This window comes from Opisthorchis viverrini (assembly GCF_000715545.1).
Source record: "Opisthorchis viverrini unplaced genomic scaffold opera_v5_165, whole genome shotgun sequence".
Taxonomy (NCBI): domain Eukaryota; kingdom Metazoa; phylum Platyhelminthes; class Trematoda; order Opisthorchiida; family Opisthorchiidae; genus Opisthorchis; species Opisthorchis viverrini.
Genome location: NW_008751822.1, coordinates 540,450 through 564,818, shown reverse-complemented (window position 1 = coordinate 564,818; position 24,369 = coordinate 540,450). Strand labels below are relative to the sequence as shown.

Below are 24,369 nucleotides of genomic sequence, written 5' to 3'. Positions count from 1 at the left end.
CATATAAACTGCTTCAAACTGGCCATCACTTGACTAATTGTGATTAGCAGATTTCATCTTTCGAAAAGTTCTCATGTAACTAAGTTGTTTAAAACCCAGATGTCAAAGTGTAACCAAACATTTCCAACTAGGCAAAGTCCTGATGCAATAAAATCTAGGTCAATTACACAAATATTTGCCCTACCTTATTTATGCCTTCAAATCAACAATTTCAAAATCTGCTTTTAATTTGACAAACGCCCAAAGCTGCAACGGGGGCAATTCAAGCTGTTCAATCTTGTCAAATATGCTTGCCTAACCAGACCTCAATCACGTGTCGAAAACTGGTGTTGGGGGAAGGTGCAATCAGTTTTCTTAAATTTGCACTTAGATTCCCAAGACAACTCTTCTGAATTGTGTTCGTTCCCCGAACTACTAGACTCTTGGCGAATATACACTCATTTGCAAACTAATTTGGTTTTTCGAGAGACTCATCTGGAACCCAGCTGAATCTCTCAGTTTTGATGTGTCCAGGCAACTGAGTGTGTTGCAACATAAGGTTGCGCTCATAAGGTTGCTGAAAATCGGTCGACAGCCCACGACCGGTTTCGCCCTTTCTTGGGGCTCATCAGGTAGGTGCAGTCCCCAAGATTCCGTCAAACTTATGTTCTACTTGAAACCAAATTGCACGAAATTAGCGAATATACACTCATTTGCAAACTAATTTGGTTTTTCGAGAGACTCATCTGGAACCCAGCTGAATCTCTCAGTTTTGATGTTTCCAGGCAATTGAATGTGTTGCACCAGGCTGCGTCATGTTTCAGTAGACTGTTCCTCGGAAATTTTAAACGATTCCATCGCTTGCCAGGATAAATATCATCCGGAATCCTCCGAACCGCCTGAATTTCTGGTTGTACAGAAGTTTATACCTCAGTACCAGTGTAGCACCTTCATCTATGTAAAGTCCTACAGTTAAGTAACACTTTTGGAACCAAGTTATCAAACTGCCATCTGATCACAAGGTCAATAATGCATTGACTGACTGTGTAGAGTTCAAATCAGAAAACGTTTTTACCAGATTGTATAAACTTTAGTCAAAACTGACTGGACAGGAGAAGCGGATGTTAACTAAGCCGGAATTTTTACAACCATTTCACGTTGTTACTTGTCTACGATAAACATGGGTATATCTTCTATGCAGAAATACTGCTGAGTCAATCTTCGGGAAGTGTGGATTTTTTTTTTCAGTTCAGCAATATAATCACGGCAAATTTGCCAGTGTATTCGTCCTTTGTGGAGATCATTTGATAAGCTAACCTCCACCTGTAGAACAACACTGTTACTACATATCAGTAAAGTTGAGTATTGTGTTTTCTCTCCGAAAAAAATTCCACCTTAGAATCTCAATACCAACACCTGTCCTAGAATCACACACCTTATTGTCATGGTAATTAGTTAGACATCTGCAAGCGTCTTAGTTTCGATTGGAACTGAAAATCAGTTGGATTTAGTTTGCTTCAGAATCAGCTTGTTCAAACTCGCAACTGCAATGCAGTGAATTCGAAATAAATTTGACAGTAGTAGGCCGAGAAATTTCAGACTTCTGAAATACTGCTATACTCGCTCGCTATTCATGAGTAATATATTCAGAAACTGAGTTCTCAAAGTGCAGAACTATTCCTTATCGTGATTCTCTTGGCAGCACAAAACCAGTAAAAAGTGCAAGTGATGTTGTAACGAGTTTGGGCACGTCGGTCACAACCCGAGTGAGCACCCTAGCAGTAGGTCACATGCAATCGAAACGACAGACGAACGTTTCGTCGTATGAAACGTCCTCAAGTCACATTACTCTTCAGTGAAACACTCGACCTTCTCAATCTGAGTCACAAGAACAGATGGGAGACGGCAAGTGAGTTATGTTGACATTTATTTTACCTTCTTCATATTTATATTAGCTGGAAACATGGAAGCAAACGGAATCCTTGCTGCGTGGATTTGCAGAGACAAAAAAAGGAATATTGGGCGGGGCAGGATTCGACGGGGTGGAGTTGTTCCCTTGTGACAGTCAAAACAATGGATTCCTCCGCACGCTGAGCATGTGCACTTCTAAACGAGCTGGAACTTCAAGTTATGCATTTACAAAACTGTCCTGGAAGCGCTTTTGTCAAAAGTCTCAACGATATATTGCGCAATTGATAGTGCTGCATTTCGTACAATCGCGTGCAAGACTTTGTCGATTTGTTGCACGGGTCCTATCAACTGATTCGACGAAACAACTGGGAAATGTGTCATTTCAGCTAGGAGAATCGGGTGTCACCGCACTTGCAGCTTAAATGATTGGTGAGGTAAAATTGTGAATTTGTAAGCAACTTGCGGACCTGGTCAGAGAGCTGATGCTTCTGGAAGCAGAAAATAGATACTCAGGAGACAGTCAAAAAAGCATCATCGTTCCAGGTAAGACGACGTGTGAAATGCACTTTTTTTAAATGGTATTACGCAAGAGTGTGCGCGTCAGTAATCCTTTCGGAACAAAATACAGTTGTTTCTGACAGATGTTCCCATGTTCAACGCAAAAAGTGGTGTTTTCTTGTGGTACCAGACTGAATGTTGAGCTGCGTAGGCGTGTGGACCTAACGAGGAATCTTAATAGGAATAGCAAGATGAGGGGCATTTTTTATTTCCAGTAGGTGGTAATTTCATTTGTAAGTTTTCTTCGCCCTTGAAAAATTAACCAACTGCCTAAGTTGAGAAATCACTATTCAGAATTACTGTGATAAGCCCATGTCTGACGAACCTTAAGTGGTCTGAAAATATGAGTAGGATATTTGTCAACTATAGTCAATCCCACTGTACTACTTACACAGTGTAGGTGGATTAAAACACATTCCGCTTTAGGCTGCATATCTAAATCTGAATCTCACTTTGCGTTAGGTAATAGGATTTTGCAACGTCAGACATGTGGTGTATTCGCAGGCTTGACTACTCGCAAATATCAGAAACTGACAACCCTGATGTAACACGGTGACAACATGAATGTTTTGCCGAGCTTTCACGACATTAATTAATTTGAGAACCAATTATCATATGATGACCGGGGTCACCTGAAGAGTAACAGTTCTCCACTTTCTGAACACAGAAAAAATTAAAGTAAATCGTCCAGGTGATATAACCTTTCGGTGCACATCTGCCAAGCCACCCAAAGAACAAGGGCTGGAGTACTGCCGGGTTGTCCGAGCCCAGACAAGGGACGTCGAGAGGCAGAGGTCGGGTTCGAACCACGGACCTTCCGCTCAGTGAATTCGCGCTCTAAGCAGGGAAACATCTCTCCACAGTACTACAAATATTTACGCCCAGGAATTTCCTTACATCCGCGACAATGGGGACGCACCTGTATGAGTGGGTGTTCAGACAGATCTAAACATGACATGATTCCTAGAAAGAGCTATCTAACCATTCACATGATTGAGACACGGGAAAACGTGGACGTGGTGGGCCACTCCAGCATACAACTAGATATTGCTGAGTTTTTCCTGACCTCAAGTCTAAAAGTTGATTTCCCTCACATTCCCTTCAGCGAATGTAGAAGCGTGCTGTCGAGACAAAATAAATCATGTTCCAAATACCTACCTGAGGAAGCACTTTATCCTGGATCCAGCCTACCTTGAAGGTGGTCCGTGTTATGGCGTGATTGCAAATGGCGTCTATGTTGACTACTCATGTAATAGTGGTTTGTTTTTTCCGCGATTATCCATACCAGGTACTTGAGCGCTTCACAAACCATGTGACCTTGAAACCCATGGGGAAAGGCGGAAAACCACTTAAGATCATAATTATACGCAAAATTTAGTCGACATCCGATTGCTGCAATGGCCAAAATTAGTTTGTCCCGAATGTGTTCGACTTCCGCGGCCGGGTTGGTCAAAGGACACATTCTGACGTCAACTATCCGACCATATCGAACAAATGACCCGGTTTCCGTCTCATCAGTCCGTGATCCAGTTACCACAGTGTGTAGGTAGAACACTGCAAACGCCTTTTTCTCCATTACATCAACTTTACGGACATGGCCAAATATAGGCTATGTCCGTAATCGGACTACCAAGTGTGACTATCTATAAGAGTATGAAAAGAACTACCAAAACAACGTTGAAAACGGTTGTTGTGATCCCCCAACTTGAGTAAAACCAAAAGTTGGATTCTAGTGGTGTACTTATGTAAAGACTTGGTTTATACTAACGAATGTCGGGGAACAAAAGATAACGTTTAAGTTGCATAAGAACGCTGTTTGTCTTACTTGTGTCTGAAATTTAAGGCCGTCGAGGAAACTAGTGAGGGTCTCACTTCCGTTTTTTTATCTCCACTGCCTGACATTGAAGAGGATCCTAGCCTTGCTTGCAATCCAGAGAAAGTTTTCTTATGGTAAACACAGTTCTGTGCAAGCTGCAACCGGCGGATTTCAAGAAAACCAATGAGAGAAAAATATGCAAAGAAACGTACGGAACAGTGTGAATTTCATCGAGGTGCAGGTTAATCACACCGATGATCATCTTCAGCAAACATCAGGGAGTTTGAATCTCTCCCCGACAATTCATGAGGTGGGCACTGCTGATGATTCCCTGCATCAATGCTGTAGAATTCTCTTCGGCATTTCGGTATAGGTTGACTCCACCCACATGACTACTTCTCCAAAAAATGTTTCTAAACCTCCCTCAGGTTATTAACAATAAATTTGGCCTTCTGATGTTGAGGAAACCATTCTACATTTAACCTAACAAAATTATCCTTATAATTTCTGGCATTTTTACCACGACAACCGTCTTTTTACTCCCCTTGCTATTGATCGTGATTTCACATAAAAGCAGATTACTGTCATGCTTTTTCCGATTTTATAACACCCGCTGGAACTAATCGACACGGAGAAACAAAAAAGGCTTTTATATGTAAAGGGTGGTTGAGAAAGCTAGCGTCACCAAAGAATTTGTCCTATGCCTGCTTGATGACTTTTCATTCCTTGTTCGGCTGCCTTGGTCATTTTCATGCTGTCACTAGGAAATGAAAGACAAAGACTGAGTAGCGTTTCGAAATTAGCGTAACGATATTCTTGACGTTTGGAGGTATATATGACATTCGAGAAAGCAAGAATAAGCGTGTTGAAAATGGTGCGCAATTCCTGACCTAAGGGACTGTCTTGTGCAAATCCAGATGATCTTTGCAAGTTTCCGTTTTCCTAACGTAGTGAGGATTTTTGAGGGCGATAAAGAGAGTCTTCGGCAGAAAACATTACTTATAAGTTAAGTCTAATTATTGAGGACAACAATATTACTAAACGATCTTCTTAGGCAGCGGATAGACTACCACAAAAGGGAACATCCTCCCTGCTAGGTCAAATTAGGCTGCTCTACAGGAATAAGTCTTTAGGGAATCACTTATGTAGTACGAGAAAAAAGGAAAGGAGTATAGGGGTAAAGTGGCCGGGCTTACAGGCATCAGGGGCGCGAAAATAAAAGTTTCATGCAGAAAGTTAGGTTCCATCAAAGTTCCCAGTTCCTCCTGGAATGGTCCAGAAAAACATTCCACTCGTTTAGCCACCATGTACTGCTCGTTGATTCGGTATTTCTGAGAACGCGATCATTGGGGATAGGTTAACGGCATGCTAACCCTGTAGGATAGTATGCTTGTTTTTTGAGGAGCTCAAACCGACTGCAGTTGACGTGTTGCAGTACTGATGTATCACAGGCACTGCTCAACTGTCTTTGATGCGAATGAAAATGACAGACAGGAGCACCAAGAAGATGGCCAGCACCGCTTTCCATGCTGTTGACCTAGAGGCCTGGTTCATTTTACAAAACGCGTAGCAGATCTATCTCGGAGCAGACAAGTCATGTTAGGGGATCCAAAGGGAGGACTTCATGATAAAGCATACTGTTCACGAATTCAACTCATGCCCAGAATATAGTGCGACAAAATATACATATTTTTGTGTTACGCAACAGCGGTCCCTACGAGGACGGCCAGCACAGGACGCTACTTGCTTGTGGTCCGCATCCGGTAGGGTTTGCTGTTCAATCTAATCACAAAGAACCATCACTCTGGGGACACATTATTACTCTTTTGGTTGTCGTGGTCCGTCTTGTAAGGGTTATTTTGAAAGAAACCGTGAATTGTGCGTTGACTGCATTAACTAGATGAGTACGAGTAATAAAGTGATAGTCACTCAGAAGGCATCTGAAGTCCCATGGTGGGAGATATGGAATGTGGCTCAAAATTTTTAAAAATCGCGCCGACCGCACAAAAAACTTTTATTATTGTGTATAATGGTAAAAACGCAGTAGACAAGGGACCAGATTTTTTCTCAACACAGCAGTGGCATCAGAAACTTGTGATACGACTATATTGGGTCACTGTCCATTCAAAGAGCTGTCAAAAGGCCATAAACTCGGCAAGTTCCTGGTTTAGACATTCGAACAAAGCCTACTCTCTGAGAACAAATCTGGCAAACAGTGCTACTTGAGATACCAGACTTGGCTACGGGGTGACAGCTGCATGCATAGAGGAAGCATTTCAGTAACACAGAAAGTTTTCTAGTATTGAACAGTCATGGACCACCCCGATTTGTTTACGCACACTCGGGAGCTATTATCCAGAGATCCAGTAGAGTAAACGAAGGTTCGTGTCGACGGTATCTTGTATAATAGTGGAACATTGTCTAACGGTTGTGCGCATAGCTACTAAAACCGGCTTTTTTTCAATAGAATCACCCATCCCAAACCGATCCAAATCAATCACAAATGGGTAGAACAATTCAATCAGCCATCACCATTCCTCTGTCTTCTCCTTAAAGATACTCCCCGTCTTCAACGTATGCGATTTTGTAATGAACCTAGTTCTCATTCGGTTAGACTAAGGAAATTTGTCTATGCCTGGTCAGCTGGCACAAACGATGCAACAGATATCACGTCAACATCGGGCCACTGATGGGAATAGCCCCTGAAAAAAACATCAACGCAGCAAGCATGACCATCCGGGAAAGTGTTACCATTTGTTCCACAACGTCACAAAACCCGTGGCCAAAGATTTACTGTTGGGAACGGGTTTGATATATTTTGACCTACTTTATCATTACAAACCATTGGCAGAGTATAGAACCTGGCATCCTCTGTGCATAGCTGGAAAGTATCGACAACCTTGCTGTTCACTAGTCATTGCCAGGCATTCTCCTGTTTTCTAGCTACATACACGAAAGCACACCCTGAGATCCCATCAATTTGATATTTATTGATATTTTGTCTCACTTAATGATAGTCCATGCTGATTTACGACTGAGTACATCTATGTCTGTCGGCGAATAAAGCCATCGGTATGCTCTCATGAGCCGGAAGGCAGCGAACATCTGATCGAAACATCTGACGGTGGGACGAAATTCCAATTGAAGCTCATGACCAACCGCTAAAGCGATTGGTTTTATCGACCTTGTTGGGCGCGATAATGAAGTGTAGCAATCGTTCGAGCCTGGTTCTTGCAACAAAACGGTGCTGAGTTGCTCGCGTAACTAGTTGATGAAGTAGTTCTGTAAGCTTTGTAATTCCTGGTACGAGACTCTCTCCATCAAGGCTCTTGTTCTTTTCCAGTTCTGCTTGAACTGCAGTAATTTTCTTCACCGTATATGGTGTTGTTGCGCTCGGTGAAAGTGATGTAGTTTGTCCACACTGTTGCGTAGGAAAGACTAGGCTGAAATCTTCGTCTTAGGGAAAAGACGAAACTTTCGGTAGAGAAGAACAGTCTTAAACGAAAGCACCTACATTCACTATTGTTGTTCGCTGGCCCTAATCTAATTCTGTTTGCTTTTGAGGACTATATTGGGAGGTCGGTAACACAAATAGCAGTTGCTTTGTTCGCTGGGCTGGGTAGTTCTGATAATGTCGATATACTTGTTGTTACCACGAGTTAGACCCGATTATGACTGGATAGTCCGTTAACCTGGTCAACGTCACCGTGAACTTTGAGCTCTACCTCTCCTGCTAGAGTGAGCCCTGTTCAATATTTCTCTGGGCCTCACCCTGGGATCTTTGCTGTTATGCCTCTAACCGGGTTCCTCTTGGCTGGTCAATCCGATAGCTAACTCTGGTTCAATATTTCGGTTAAGATTTCGGTCTCTCGCAATGAGGGGTACAGAGACTGGGTTTAGATTGACTTGTCAACTGACTGAAATCGTCCGGGTATACCATGTTTTCAGAATCATGATTCTTTGGAGTTCGAAGTGAGTAATTTCCCCGAGATAGCCAGAGTTCTGTTCTATGGCACACATTTAGCCTCGCAAGATAGAGTGTGTCATGCAGCGCGACATATAACCAGAGAAGGACCACTATTTTAGTTCATTGTCACATTAACTGACTATCACCCTAATACGGCAGAAGTGCATTAACGAGCTTGCCGTAGAATCCCATCAATATGTTACAATCCTAAGCATTAAGTGCATCAAATGAGTCGACCCAAATGAGGTAACCACCCAACGACTGTGATAAAATAAAGTTGTATTTGTTTACGTAATCCATTTTTGTATGTGGGCCGAGTTACCGCCAGAGCAAATATCTATTTCACCACAATAAATTCAATCGTCCTGCTTATTTACAGGTTTGATTTCCAGCGACACATGGCGGATTACTATCGGTTGCATTCAAATGTGAACAATGAAGCGTCATCCTGATCATTCGATTCTAACCCTCATTTTAACATGCCAGCATCTGTGGAGAGGTTTAAGCCTATTGCAAATGCCACACAGTTATTGTTAATCACGTGACGTAACTAGTTATGTTTCCCGATTCCCCAGACTAATTTGTTACCCTTCCGTTGACTGTTCAAGTTTCAAGACTGAACTATTCTATTTTGTACAGAGCCGATTCTATATTAATCGTTTTCATGACTCGATTTCATTCCCGTTCATTTCTGGAGCTGTTGTTGAGGATTTCGTCTCATTTTGGACTGCACAACGTTTTACCGCTTACTTTGTTCGATAGCACGCTGCCCTTTCTGTGCCATCCTTTGTTGCTAACTTCCAAAGGTTCCCTTTATTTCTGCTCATTACTGACTGTTAATTCCTTATAGAACTCTGGTCAACCTATTTAGACCATCTGTCCACGCCTAGTTTAATACATCGTTTGCTACCCAGTTACGAACAAACTCGGGTGAAGTTCGGTTTCGCCGTAATTATTACTGACTGTCCGTCGTTGAATTGAACTAAATGTAACCTGTCAAATAGAATACCTAGATCATGCGTTTAGGCCAATTAACCAATTCCTTGCCTTGAGATCATGGTCCTAGCGCAGGATTGTAGAGAATAATTGAGAATAAGAATATTACAACATTTTGTATCGTGGCTGTTCACAGACTCTCCTACCTTTTGTACTCCTGGAAGGGCTCAAGGATAAGAGACATACAGTTTGGGTCATCCAAGTAGAAATATTTTCATTTCCACCTAGCCAGATTTTCCGTCACATCCATTGCTATTTTGACCCTCACCCCATGCAATTTCGTGTAGAGATTCATTGAAAGGTGAACACTGTGAATTACGCTGTGCTATTTCGGTCGCTTCCATTATGGAACTAACCATCTAGGCGACATAATGGATGCTGGTATAACCACTTGTTATGGACATTAGGCGAAAAAACACGCTACAGTGATGCGATAGTTTTCGAATGCGCCCCCATTAAAACGTATCCACTGTTCACAAAACGTCTGACTAGCTACAAATGTCCCAAAGTTACCATTCGGAATGGAAAGGTATCAATGGACTGGTTAGTTTTTTTAGAAATGCGTGGGTTTTAATGTTTTGTTTTTTTACTGCATTCGTATTTCCGTCGTTTCGCTGAATAATAATACCGGAGTGTGGCGAATTCGGTTGGGAAGTGAACGCAACGCCAATAGAAATGGCTTATGGATATTTCGTTGTCCTAGCTTGTTTGTTCAACCCTCGAAATCGCAGCGGAAAAAACACCTGAGACTAGCTGATAGATTGATTTGTTGGTGCAAATGGGCCTAGTCCCTTTCGCCTATGTTTAATTGGAAATGAATTCAATTTCAGGGTGCAACCCGAATGCCTAATTCGCTGCTTTTCTTGAAAAAGACCAACCTGGCTGATTTTTTGGAGCGCCAGGGTAAATGTCACAATGCACACGGCTGCATCGTAACTTAATTTTGTTGGAATTTATTGCTCAGTTTAACATTCCAACTAATTAAGCTACTCATTCTGATAACCGCATTACTGGGGCCTTATTTTGTGGTTTCTAGCTAACTTGCCTCCAAGGAATGTCGAAATTTTATCATTTGGGTGATAAACCATCACAAATGACTTCTTCCTGGTAGGCAGACTAAGATACCTACGATAATTAATGTCTTTAATCGATAAATGTATAAAATCGGACATATTTTTTTGTTTAAAAGAAGTAAGTTAAGAAGGTTTACAGCACCATGATAGAATGACACTGAAAGTGTTTTGCACCACACGTCAGATAACCGGTGCTCCTATTGCGGTACGCCCAGGAATGTGCACTGCCAAGGAGGTCTAAAATTTGGGTATTACAGTCACCCTGAAAATAGAGGAGTACTGTTTGCATACAAGTGGTGTTGGCGCAAATCAACAAATGTCGCGAAACTTCTCGGACTTTCTCAACCGTTAGCTGCGACCTAGATCAGTGTCGGACGGGACAGCCTTTGGAGCAAGCTGAATTGCGCCACGGATGTGACACGCACACGCCCACCTTTAACTCAGCCATGAGGGGTGAAGTCGTTTGAGCACCTGCGTACGCACCAGTGCGTGAATGAGCAATCGTGATTTGCGTACTCGAGAAGTTTTCACCTCTTAGGACCCTATGATTTCACATTGTTATCGGGACTTTGGTAGGGTTGCACGATACATGTTGATTTTACTCCAGGAATAAATCTGAATGATCCTATGACGTTTTGATATCACGTTGAGAGACCTTAAGCAACATGGTACGACCAGGTGACATGCCAGTCAACTAGCTAGTGGGAATGTTTCTCCGAATCGGCAGTGATATACCAGTGTACTTCCAGCCATCAAACCGCCCCTAGAATCACAAGCAGTCAACGAGCACCCGCCGTACTGATGATGTCACTTTACCATTGATGAAGCGTTTGTATCCTGATCGTCCAGCCCACTGAACAGAAAACAAAAGGCTACGTTGAGCTGTGTAGGTCTAGCACTGCAAAAACACCACTCGATCAATCAGCCCATGCCAATGTGCACCATAAGCATGTAGACTGCATAACATTCCCGGTAATACAAACCATTTGTGCATTCAGACACACAGCAAAACCCGCAGGTCCCAATGGACTTTGAAGTGTTCAGATGCGGGCTGCTGTTTACTTCCATTTGGGACTCAAAGTTGCCCCGGAACTTATGGCTTTTCAAGTAGTATTAGAAATATCAATCACAAATCTCTCTATTGTTTAAAAAAAATGTGTATTTAGTACAGCATGAAACAGTGGTGTTTTGAGTCGCCAGCGGCAAGAACCATCGTCCTTGTGCAAAAAGGACTGCACATCCTTCTGAATGTGGGTGGGATTTCAGTAGCCCATTATATCATCTAATTCATGACAAGGTATTTATTGACTAAGCTGGTGAAAAATCATGCATTTTGAAACACGTCAGTGTTATATCTATCAATGCTGACATTATATACTAGATATTCCACATCTGGTATGCAGGCCACCTTATATCCTCGTACGAATAATCGCGTCCTACTTGAACTTCCTTCTTGAATGCATGCAAAGTCATTCCCATTTAGTCTCCTGAGCAAACAGAGTCTCCTAAACAGTGCTGATTTCTAAGTTATTTATCAAGAAAAATTATTATGAGACTATCAGTATGGGTCACCCTTGCAAAATACCTGTACAGCAGTTTTATATACACTATCCCTCTAACAAAACAGGGCGGTTGGCTCAGTTCAAACTAGCTGTAAGCATCCCTGTTTACTCTGTCGATGACCGGTAAGTGCAAACAGGTATCTGGAGCACACTAGCTTTTAATTTTCCAGTTTGTTATACAATGCTGCATGTCTGGACCACTAATCTTTGCACCTGCAAAACATCAATGGGTTATTGCACATATAAATATGTATTAGCCGATGGGCTAAGGTGCGGTGTTTCGCTGGATCTGTATAACAATACTTCCCCAACAAAATGCATGCACAGTAAGCGTATTTCGATTGAACGCTCAATTCAGGCTGGGATTTTGTGTACTGGGACTTTTACTGAATGCCTCTTACGAAGCTAAGTGTTCACTGCCACCTAAACGTTTGCGCATGTAAAAGGTTTGCTCAAAACGCGCAGGGACGTAACAACTACTTTTTTTACTGGTAAACGTAAATAACCAGGAGGATGCATACTGAGCTGCAAAGCTTATGACCATAAGCTTGCTGCCCTAAACAACCAACTTACAAAGTTCACCCCGTTACCCAACTGCAATCACTTCAGAGAACTCTCTTTTCATGACTCTAAAGATATTTCGTCGAGGACCACATCAAAGTAATAGTACACTGAGGATGTATATTGTGTGTCTGACAAAACGAGAGAGGACCAAACAAGGGAAAGCATAGTCGTGTGGCATACTTTCACCACTTTGATCCTGTGATATGTGGGAGAACAGTGTTGGAAAATGAATAAATTTACTGCCGTCGACAACAAACCAAAAATGTTCCCCACACGATTCTTATAAGCCCCGTGAATCGATCAATCCGCAGGTGTGGCCGTTCGAAGGAGGTGATACTATCTTAATCAGCTTTAGGAGACCGCACCACTGTGATTTGATGCGGTAGAAACGTAATTATGTACAGACTGAATCATCACATGTGATTTCGATCATATTTTCTCATGTGGTGGATAAATTCAAAAACGTTTCCTCCTACCAATCTCTCTTTATGAGCTATAGCTCGTTAATTAGCCTACGCATGAATCCACCTACGCAACACCAGCTGGGCATGTTGTCACCCACTCCTTCCAAATGTTTGCGGTATTTACCGCGACCAAACAAATCGCGGAAAAAGTCATGTCACATCCCATGTTGCACACGACCGTTTGTGGCAAAATAACCCAAAATAATTGTTTTGTATTCGTGATTCTAGTTTTTAAACTCTCTTCCAAATGCGTGGGTGATGAAAGATGTTCGATAAACTCTAGTGGGACACTAGCCGACAAACTGACGCGACGTGTCAACAAAGTTTGCTCAGCTTTGTTTGTTTACCGATCTGTCTAAGGAGATTGCACACGAAACATTAGGCTATCCAGTATGATTGACAAATCCGTTCCGTAGACGCTTCGTCATCGCCCAACTTCCCACGCACAGGACGGTTAAACTTTCACATGTAATTACCAACCGTCCAACCTGTTCTGATCACTCATTTATAGGATCGACCGCTATACCCAAAGAATGCTGAAGAAAGTCATACACTCATCGGGTAATTCGAAGAAGCAAACGGCAGCTGATTGAGCCTGAGGTTTTGGAATAAGAACAAGGATGGTTTCATTGCTGGCTAGGCAATGTAACAGAGTTTCTAGCAAGTGCCCGTAAACACCCAACTGCAAAAAGAATTCCGTAAGCGTCTATTAACTTTTATTCATTACAAGCCGTGTATCCCATACACCAATTCCTCTTTGGGAATGAGAAATATAATATTTCTGTGCGGGAGTGGATGGCGGAACAGATTTTTCCAAGTTTTAATGTGTTTTTCAACAGTTGCATCAACAGGCCAACATATCGTTGTGTTTATCCTTTTACCTTTTACCTCATGAATGCACCGTTCCTTCTAAACAAACTGACGGCTAAACTCAACCGCTGTGCAAGAAAAGTTCGCCAAGGTCTACGGGTTTTTAATATTCGAAACACTGAGTTGTTAGTACTATATTCATCATCAGCGTTAAATGTGGTCGCTCAGTTGTTTCTTCTCAATCCTACCGGGAATGCAGGAAAGCAGTAGAAGGGGTTAAAAAACTATCTACGATCTCATCTCCACAATGATACTAAGAGACTGATAACAGCCCTACCCCGTTTAGTTCTTATGAGGTCTCTCGCCTCATTACTATGTGGAACATACACTTGTATGTCATCAAAAAGGTTCGAATAATTGCAATTCCTGCATTTTTGTCGGTTCGCCGAACGTGAAAACTGGGTTACAGGACATATTTTGCGACATCGCCAATACCTGTATCCCGCAAGCGTGAACACAATGCATAGTCTACTGCAGATCAGTGACAGATAGTGACAGGATAAATACTACACAAACGGAACGGTGCACAGTTGAAGCCATAAAACGGACTTTTTCTATGCTCTAACCATACACCATTAAGGAAAATCCTCACTCCAAACAAACACAATTGTGGTGGTGTACAAAGGCTGGAAGTAACGCGTGTTTCACAGCAGTGTAACATATTTTAACCTCCCCTCAATGAGAGACTGCTGAATTTATGGTATAACAGACAGTTGACGTATGCTGACCAAAATGGAAACACAGCCCCGTTTAACTTAGACACAGGTGCCAGTCCAGGGATACGGAAGTCTATCGGTATGTATTTGTGAAAATTTACTCAACATGTTTTTCAAGAATGGTATCCGGAACAAGGCTTGGCAGCTTTTCTCTGGTGAAGAAAGAGCTTCTAATCCACCGGCGATAAAAAACTTTTCGATATTGAAAACCGGTACCCAAGAAAGGGTGTTCCTTATATGCGTTCATGGGAATCTTGTGAGTGCATGAGGAAACAGAGTAACATCTGGCCCGTCGTTTCTACCAGTCTATTTCAAGACTAATCTTCATTAAAATTCTTTGCAGTTCAGTGAATATCTATTACACGTCCATGAATTATGGGTTGCTCTACGTCCTCTATTCTTTCGTTTAACGAATGCCACTCAGACAGCGTAGTTGGGAAGTGAAGTGTAACGTAAATGGTGGCTTATACAACCCCAGTTGGTTGTCATTTATCGTTTCACGGTATTTCCGTAAAAGAAAGTCTGTAGTGTATTGGTTACTGAATTGAGTACGCCAGCAGGATCAAATTAGCCCACGAGTCGAACTAAAATAAAGGGCCAAAAAATAAGCGTGCAATTTATTGTTAGAACACGAGTACTTGGTTGTGCGGCTGGTACTCAGTCATCCAGCACCACCGACTACGATGGCTTGGTCATATGCTACACATGCCGAAACAACGTCTACCGAGACGGGTATGGTGCTCTGTGCCTCCTTCAGCATAGCACAAACAGCGAGGTGGACAACGCATGACGTGGCAGAAGGGCATGGAAGAGATCACAAGGAGTTTGAGTGTTGTTGGTGATGTACGCCTTCCAGGATGGAGTCCACGTGACCCCCAACTGTGCTTGGCTCGGGACGTTGCAAGAAATGGCAGAGAATCGATGGCAGTGGCGTTCGTGCTGTCAGTTCCTTTCCAAGTTGTCTGACTGAACACCTGGAGGTGTACGCACCTCAGAATGCTTGACAAAGGTCAGCACTAGGCCCCCTCCCTCACTCACTCTTTTTCTCTTCTTTCACCCTAGGCCTTTAAGTATAATTAGACGAAACTTATGGTTATATGGCAGTAAAGGATCATTGTCATCTTTGATGATGATGATTGAGAATTGCACCCGTTTCATGTGTTGATCAAACTGACCTGATTAGACGACGACTGGATGAAGATTGCTCCTTCTATCTCCACTGATAACGCCCTCACCCCACTGTTATGTATTCAAAACGACCATACGGGAGAAATGGCTCAAAACTTTCCTCCCGATTGGGATTCTCGGCCTTATAGTACGGTTCCCATTTTTAACACGACTTGTGCGCAGAATGCATTAGGTTACGCCTGGTTTGGCCCGAGAAATAACGGATTCATTTCTGATTAGTTGCAAGTAGTCAAATAAGTGTTCATACTTTTAGCACGACTTAAGGAGGGTCTGGTCAATACCAAGCGGTATGTTTTGAGATTATAATTTTTCCATTTGTGATACTTGTGAGGCAGAAGTGATTGGTCCTTCAAAAGCAATCCAGTGGACGTTTCGTGCTTATTTGTTATCGGAAGAACGGAGCAAGTTTTTGTGTCAAGGTTCTGGGTGTGGTAGTTGGTGAGACCAAACCCTTCTAAATCCAGTTTATGAATCCCAATCAAAACCGAATGCGCGGTGAGTTGCCCTTCTAGTGCTGACAAGTTCTGCTTCGTAGTTATCAGCGGTAAGGCCTCCGTGCTCACGGCCATGTCCTCGTTGAGAGCCATGTGTCGTTTGAGAATTTTGACTACTCACAAGTAGCCACATCCCCAATGAGGTGAAACAAAGCTACCGTCTGCTACCAAGTAATTTAGGCATCGTGAGAGTGGTCACATCAGTAGGAGCTAAGCTAAAGTATGTTGACCAACCCACCAATGTTCAAACTGATGCGATCCTTGATGGCCCAAAATGGAAGAGTTTCTCCGGAGGATTCCTGACCGGGTCCTTCTAGCCGTGGACCCCTAGAAATTCGTGGAAATAATGGTTTCTCAAAGTTCGTAATAGTTCGGCAGACTCAGAGAGAGATTATCTCCTATACAGGTTTAAACCAGACAAACAGAACTAAGGTCAACAGGAGCTCGCATGTGGACCACTCGACGAAATCATGAGGCAAACCCGTAACCTGAACTAGCAAATCCTATCACAGAACGGTCTCAGGTCACCTTCTCCCGGAAAAAACAGCGGATTAGGAATGCAATACATTTCAGCCATTTTTCGAATTTCTAAATAGTGTAGGTGGGTTACTTGTTCAATTTTTCTCAGTAGATGTATCTCATACAGAAGTTCACAAAAAAAAGAAACCACAACGGGGAATAGGGCCAACCTTGGAGTGGTGACTACCGGAGGAACATCAACCAGTCACCGTTCTTGATCGAGGAAGCCTTTGTGCACTCAAAAGTCGGGTAGTCTCTTAAAATGGGGTTGCCGTGTAGAGTTGCTAGATGCCTGGATTATTCGAATGGACGAAAGAAGATCAGTAATCACCCTTAGCTTCGGAGCATCATCACTTTAACAAAAAGGCACATCATTCTGCGCTTAAATCAGATTGATAGAAATTCAACTATTCCCAGAAAATCCCTTGCAATCTTGGAGCTACCTTCGTCTGAGCATCGGTGGACTGTTGGACTGTGGTGGCCTCCTAAAAATGTTTCACTGGCACAAACCCTAAAACGTTTCCCTTTCCGCTTCAGACAGCGGTGGTCAGATAAACGTGCTGCATTCCAATTAACTGTAAATTATGCGGAATCAGTACTTTACCCGGTTCATTCTCTAAGCCAGTGACCCCCGCTGCAATTAGTAAATGCCCATGCCAGCAGTGCACTGCAATTCACATCATTTCGTTGTCATTCTTGGAGGCCTAATCGATCCCGTCGTCCTCTCTGGCTGAGCGGTAGGACAAAGAAACAGATATTATCTTTGTAACGATGCCGACGGCCGAAGGTCCTGACATAATGAATTCAAACGGTACCAACCCCTCCCTTTGTTGAGCTTTCACCACACGTAGAAAACGAAGCTTACTCCATTGTGAAAAGGTTTTCCATGTTCAATGGACTGCAACATCGAAAGGAAAAAACTCGTCCCTACTTTACTCCAGAAATGAAGTAGATTATTTTAAGCAACCTAGCAGTTGGTACCCCAGAGCCTGAGCAACAAATAATCGTACTTTTTGTCACCACTCCTCTCTCTTCGGGGTTTGACTACCGTGCCATAAGATATTTGGTAGAAACCGGCAACGCATCCTGCGTGGATTATCGCACTATCGGTGACGAAAATCTTATGCTTGCTTAGGCCATAACTACTCCGTTTTCAGCAGACACCAAAGGCCATGTAGCGGATTCTTTTTGGAATTCCGTACCACACCAAAGCAACACTGATCCAGGCAAATTTAAAATGCCGTCAACCGAAGTGAAGTTTTAATTACATCGAATTCGCCATTAATTTGATTGCACTGTGAAGAGTTCGAACCGGCTGATACTACTTGTAACGTCTGCGTTTGAGCCGCGCAGTTGTCATCGCGCTCCCACACCGCTTCATTTGTTTATTTCTCGTTTCCCTTTGTCACTCCGAAGTTCCCCATATAGACTCATTGGCCCGAACAGCTGTTCTATATTGGGCCGTTTTTCGCTTTCGTTATTGGACTACGTGACTGTCCTCTCTTTTGTTGACTCAACGTATCGTTGTATTTTTACCCATTTGCAAATTAACTCACACTCGACGATTTTCCCCGCCGTTATCCGCTTCGCTATCTTAGCACAACATTTATACTTCACTCACCAGTCAGCTTCTAACGTTGCTATCGACTTAGTGGTCGTAGAGGTTCCTGCTGAATGTTAACTCGAGACATGTTCCACAGCAGTACCTATACCATTAGATAACAAATTCAAATGATTTGGAAAAATCGCCACCAATAAAGACACTCGGGGGGAGTGGTTAGAATTGGGCGGTCCTCTTCTGGGGTGGGAGTTCGGTAGACAGCCTTCTACCCGGTAGACTGTAGGTTGCTTAGATGCTTTTTCTGTGTCGTACGCCCACGCTCACCACAAACATTCATCGCTAAAATCATGCAGTGTACAAACAGGTCCTGACGTTCACGGATTTGGTTGGTTTAATGGGTTAGTTTAGAGAACTTTCGAAAAAATACAGAAATAACAGAAGCGTGCCACAGAAGCTACAAAAGTGCGCTCTCGTCCGCCATTATGTTATCTGGTCTGTTGTTTTTCACCCTCTCCCAGACAACTGATGTTCTGAATTTCGTTTCGAAAATTATACCGAAAAATCGAGAAACAATCCATACCGGTTTCATCTTTTGAGAATCACCAACAGTGCGTATCCCATCAATCTGAGGGGCAATAGGAACCCGCCAATCACCAGCCATTCGGCCACGAAAGGCGAATTAGTTGGTGACTCCAAGTGAGAAAAAAAGCTGTATGGTGGTCCTCAGCTTTTAGGCGAAAACTGACTTAAATCACAGGGTAAATTCTCCGTTGAGAAATTCGCAAGAATCTTCACACAACCAAAAAATCACAAGTGGCTCAAAAGGAAGAATAATTCTTACGAGTGGACCCCCTCAGAGAGGTCACTACTTAAGCAGAAACGCTATGTGAATTGCGTGACTGAATGGCGCTATATCCTGTCCAAGTGTGATTAACCATACGATGAGATTCCCTCGGGTTAGTCTTCAACTACCAGCTGGTAGGTCACGAGTTCGCGAGATTCACTGCAAAAATTTAACATCTGTATAGTAAGTTTCGAATTTTTATGCACAAATAAACTTCATTTCTAGGACGGGACCCGGTTGAAAACTTCTGAATCTTTTCACAATACCAACAAACTGTGGGATTTGCCTAGATTACCAGTGCGTTCAGATAATTGCGTTGCGTCTCCATGTTCATATGTAAATGGCCTCAAGATTGGCTTTTATACTACCTTGACAACGGCAGAAACAGTTTATGGGAGACTGACCTCCGGCCCAGTCAGGTTCCTGTTTGATTTGACCACCCGAATGTTTACCGTAACCTGATGGTTTTCGTTGATATCCTTGCACCACAAAGTCAAAAACACAATCCGAACATGTAAAAGTAACGTTCACTAACAAATTTGGTTTACGGGTTCTCCATCAGCATCACTAATCAGCGGGGCTTCCAAGTTCTAAAAAGTGCTAAAGTTGATAAAACTGATACAACTACATGGGAGGAATCCGGCGCTTTCCTTCGGAGCCCGTGTTGATTGATACGTCATTCCATTGCCAATGTTCAACCAGATTCCGCTTCACACACGCTGTGAATGAAAAGTACCGAACGTAGCCTCATTTTAATGACCTTTCCACATTTACGGTGATCACTTGATATATTTATGACGGTTCTGACAAGGTAAGCGATAACCCGAGGCGCTGCGAGTTTCCTTCCTAAAGTTTGGAGATAAACTCTTGGCTACTGAAATTGGCCCAGTAGTGACGCGTAAATGTCGTTTTATATATTGTGCCCCTCTAGCATATGACGCTTCGACTGGATGTGCTGCACCGGGCCGCCTAACGTTTCACTTGGTATTTGTCGAAATCCATCCTCTTTGGGTTCAAGTGGAACATCAAACTCAAGGAACAATCAGCGACCAGGTCTACTAAATGAGGAGCCCTGAGAAGGGCGAAACCGGTCGTGGGCTGTCGAAAAGTCAAGCGACCTTATGAATAGGGTTACGTCTAGAAGCCAAGTACGTGGGCTGTCGAAAAGTCAAGCGACCTTATGAATAGTGTTACGTCTAGACAGCCAAGTATTGTGACATCTTGAACATAAAGCAGCGGAGTGCGGCACATTCAGCTGAAGAGGACCATCATAAACTAGAGATTCAGCCGGAATAAACTGAGTCTTTTATGAAAACCAGATTCGCTTGAAAATTAGAGTATTTCTGGAAACTTTCAGCTAGTCATCAGTTCGTATCGTGCGTACGATCCCAACAGCTTTTAATTGGAATGCGTACAACTATGACAGTAGCGTCTGAGGTAAATTACGTTGAAACTCATCGTACAGGATCAAAGTGCTAAAAACTCACTGTAAAATACGAGTCCCCGAGAGTCGCTTCTAGTGTTGTGTTAAGTTTGACATTTAACATTCGCTATCCGAAGGCGAAGTGCCCTGCTAGCGTAAAGGAACAAAACACGTTTATGATCATCGGTCAGATGACCAAGCCCTCCACAGCCATCTGAGGGGACGCAAGAATGAATTCATGTGACGAATCTTATCGTGGTCTGGCCATAACTTTCTTAGGAAGGCATACAGTATACTTTCAGGATACGTACTGTGCAGTCGACGAACCTGTCAATGAACCAAGTCGCCAGCTCCATCCTGTTTAGAGACCGCTTCGTCAGTAGGGAACACACCACTTCTAGCCTTACGCCAACATCGAGATGCGCACTAAAGTTGAGCGATTCGCTGCGTCAGTCAGCACAGCACAGTCACAGCACTCATCTCGGTAGCTCTCACTACCGCTAGCCTGTTGCCAGAGTACTTTTTGCCAGAAATGGAGTGGTTCGAAACCCTGAGTTCGGTGAGATCAACACTGTTAATCATTCCCAACAAGGATGAGATAGCTGTCCAGTGCTTCCTTACTTCTTAGCGTACATTGGCTTCGCTGACAGGATGAAATCTTTATTGAATATAACCCAATCTTCACATATTACCATAGGTCAATAGGCAGCTCAGAGGAAGGATTATTACACTGGCTCTGGAACTTCCTCCTGAGAGGTCGTCACTCGGGGAGCCAGTCAATACATGACCACCTGATGTGGTTACCCTTATTGAAGGATGAATGGCGTTACGCCCTGTCTAAGTGAGAGCCAATCCCCCGGCTAATCAGCCATTCGCAACCAAACGGCTAGGTGTTCAACCAATGGCCGGAAGGCCGCGGGTTCGTGAGATGCGCACTGCTGACGCTTTCCAACAAGGATGAAACAGCTGTATAGTGCCCTCTTTGGCTTTTCAGCGTCGATTGGTTTCACGTAATTTGATAGACGGTAGTTGGGCATACTGAGTAATTATTCTAAACTGATCAGTTTTCCACTTGCTCTGACTTAGCGGTTAGGAGTTTGTGCACCATTTCGATACGAGAACATTGTAGCCAGCCAGTACTCGCTATGTTCTGAATGATGCAGCGACCAAACGTTAGGTGTTTAGGATGGTCGGATCGAGGGGTGACGTTTCGTAACAACAGAGTAAAACTGCTCCTTTAAAAGTCTTCTGTACACGACCCTCTAGCACCAACGAAATTCAGTCCTGACAGCGTAAATGACAGGCTCAAAATGTTGTTCACGCCACGATAATCCGTTCATTAGCTTCAGCTGTTGGAGTGCAACCACGGCTCACAGAATTGCTCAGATGCACAAGCCCGTCTACAAACTCAAGCTTCTCTCCTTGAAGTTTCGGAGAACGCGCGACAGCCAGATGATCTGGTTTACACATAAAATCTGGACAACGAAGAAAAAGATGGAATCAAGACAACCCGAAACCCCTTAGGAGCCGTATTCCTCCTCCTGGATCTGTCGAGGTTTTCCGGGTATACTTGAACACACTGAATTCGAAGCAGTTAGTGAAAAATGCAGCAAAGACGGATATTTGTGTGTGAAAATTTTTTATTCGCCGGTTTTATAGATTTTAAACAATGAGTTTTTCCCAGGGCTATTCAGTCTACAGACTGGAAGTTGGGGAAATCTCCAGAATGCATTGGGTTCTCAGACTTGCCTTATACATTACCCGACCAAAGAAACAGTGGGCTTAAAACTATGGTAATAGTCAATTTGAATTGTGTTAGGATATTCCTGTTGAATAACTATTTTACTGAACCTACCCGATGAGAATGAGGGTAAGTACACAAAACGGGCGTAAGGTAAAACTCAGGATGGAACCCCCCGCGGTGTACTCATCACGGCTGAATTTCAACACAACTGCAGGAACTCGGGTGCTGAGAGTAATACGACCAAATCCACTTTGAACTCTTGCATCTGGACAGATATGATTTGTGAATACAAAGCCAAATACTATGAGTGGTACTTTGTGCTGCAGATGTTAGCGACTCAGAGATGTCACGAATGCAAGTTCAGTTGGTTTAGGTAGACCGTAAAAGATAGTATTTTCATCTTCCGCTGCAAACATTGTCGACCTCTCTCTCATTGTCCGTACCGTTTGTATGTAGTTCGCTCTGTATCAGTTAGAGGTAAAAGGGGAACAATCTCCAAATCTAAGGGACAATCCGTGAGGATTGTAAGGTTTAGGAGAACAGTTTCACAATGTGTCCGGATATTTACATACGTCCTCAAATCATTGCAACATTACGTGATGAACAATGGTCTCCACGTTTCTTGGTTACGATGCAGGTTAAACGTTCCAAATCGCCTAATTTCAATAGATCGACTGACCAGGCCCGCTTAATGTCCCGACAAACAAACCGTCCATTTCAAACAGCTGCATCAGACAACTGGTGATGGCATGGTCTGGAATTTTGATAAAGTAAGCTTCACGCGTCTCTACGAAATCTGCTGACACATGTACACAAATGTTGGTCCATCACTTACGTCAGAGTTCAATGTACATTGCACACCGTTTCCACTGAAAAACAAAGGAATGTCCCAATTGACAGTAGCAGGAATTCAGTAGATATTGACGTCAGACAAGACTGGGTGGGATCAAAACCCACACCTCATGCTTGCAGGTGAACCAATCGGCGGGCCAGATAAATTTATTTACCTACGCAGCTGTATAAGTTCCGGTAGCCTGACTGGAGATGAGATCATTTCTCGAATCAGAAAGGCTTTTGCCAACCTCCGACACCTATAGCGTCGACGTGACGGAGTTTGTTTGTCAAGGGAAGAGTCTACACTACGGTGTTGTGATCCATACTGCTTTATGGATTAGAGAAGTGGCCCCTACGCGCACAGGACCTACGGAAGATGTCAGTGTTTGATCATCGGTGTATCCGAAGCATTGGTCAGGTGTGGTGGGAACTTCGAATCAGTAATGATGAGGTACGCCAGATGGTCTTAGGACGAAGGAACTCTCCCGCGATAGATGAATTACTCACGCTTCATAGGCTGCGCTGGTTGGGACATTTACTCCACATGCCAGAAGAGCGTCTGCCTCACAGAGCTCTTTGTGCCCAGCCTTGTGCTGAGTGGAAGCGACCGAGTGGTGGGCAGTGTATGACCTGGCAACGAAGTATGAAAACACTAGCTAGCAGATTTAGTCGGGTTGGCAACTGCCGCCTCCCTGGATGGAGACCCCGGGACTTAAATCACCAGTAGTTAGTGACATTGGCAAAAGTGGCCCAATCGCGCAGTCAGTGGCGTTCGTGCACCAAAGTTATCGCCTTCACCACGTAGCTATCCAATTTCCGAACAAACTGAACATACCTTCGCCTCCCAGGCTTGGTCGTACGTCCCACTTTCCCGTTTTTCGGCCATCGAATTAGGAACCAACGTGCTTACGGTACACTGTTTAAAGCTGATAAATTGAATTAAATTGAATCATACCTTCCAGATGTTCAACAACATCGTCGTCCGCGGTTCAGACGGTTCAGCAACAAACGATTGAGGAACTTACTAGGTTATCGGGTCAACGCGATGTCGCCAGATTTGCGCCTGACCGTCCCCAACCCAATATATGAGCAGATCGCAAAAAAATCTGGGTGAACTCGGCATTTCGGTTTGAGGTGTTGTGTACTCTTTGAAGATAGTAATTTGCCCTAGGGACTCAGACATGCTCACTGCGTAGGAATTACCCAGTTCTTACAACATTCTAACTCACTTCCACAGCGAACAGAGACGGTGGAACATGAAAATCAAGACAAAGAGGATACTTGTT

At 43.4% G+C, this 24,369-nt stretch overlaps 1 protein-coding gene across 1 annotated transcript; it reads right to left on the bottom strand.

Moving 5' to 3' along the window:
* Nucleotides 1-4,034: 4,034 nt before the first annotated feature.
* T265_07303 (hypothetical protein) lies at nt 4,035-24,266 on the bottom strand (the record flags this gene model as incomplete). The annotated part of the gene is made up of 3 exons (XM_009172790.1): nt 4,035-4,091; nt 23,919-24,009; nt 24,109-24,266. The coding sequence occupies 3 exons, from the start codon at nt 24,264-24,266 to the stop codon at nt 4,035-4,037; spliced, it is 306 nt and encodes a 101-aa protein (XP_009171054.1).
* Nucleotides 24,267-24,369: the final 103 nt, after the last annotated feature.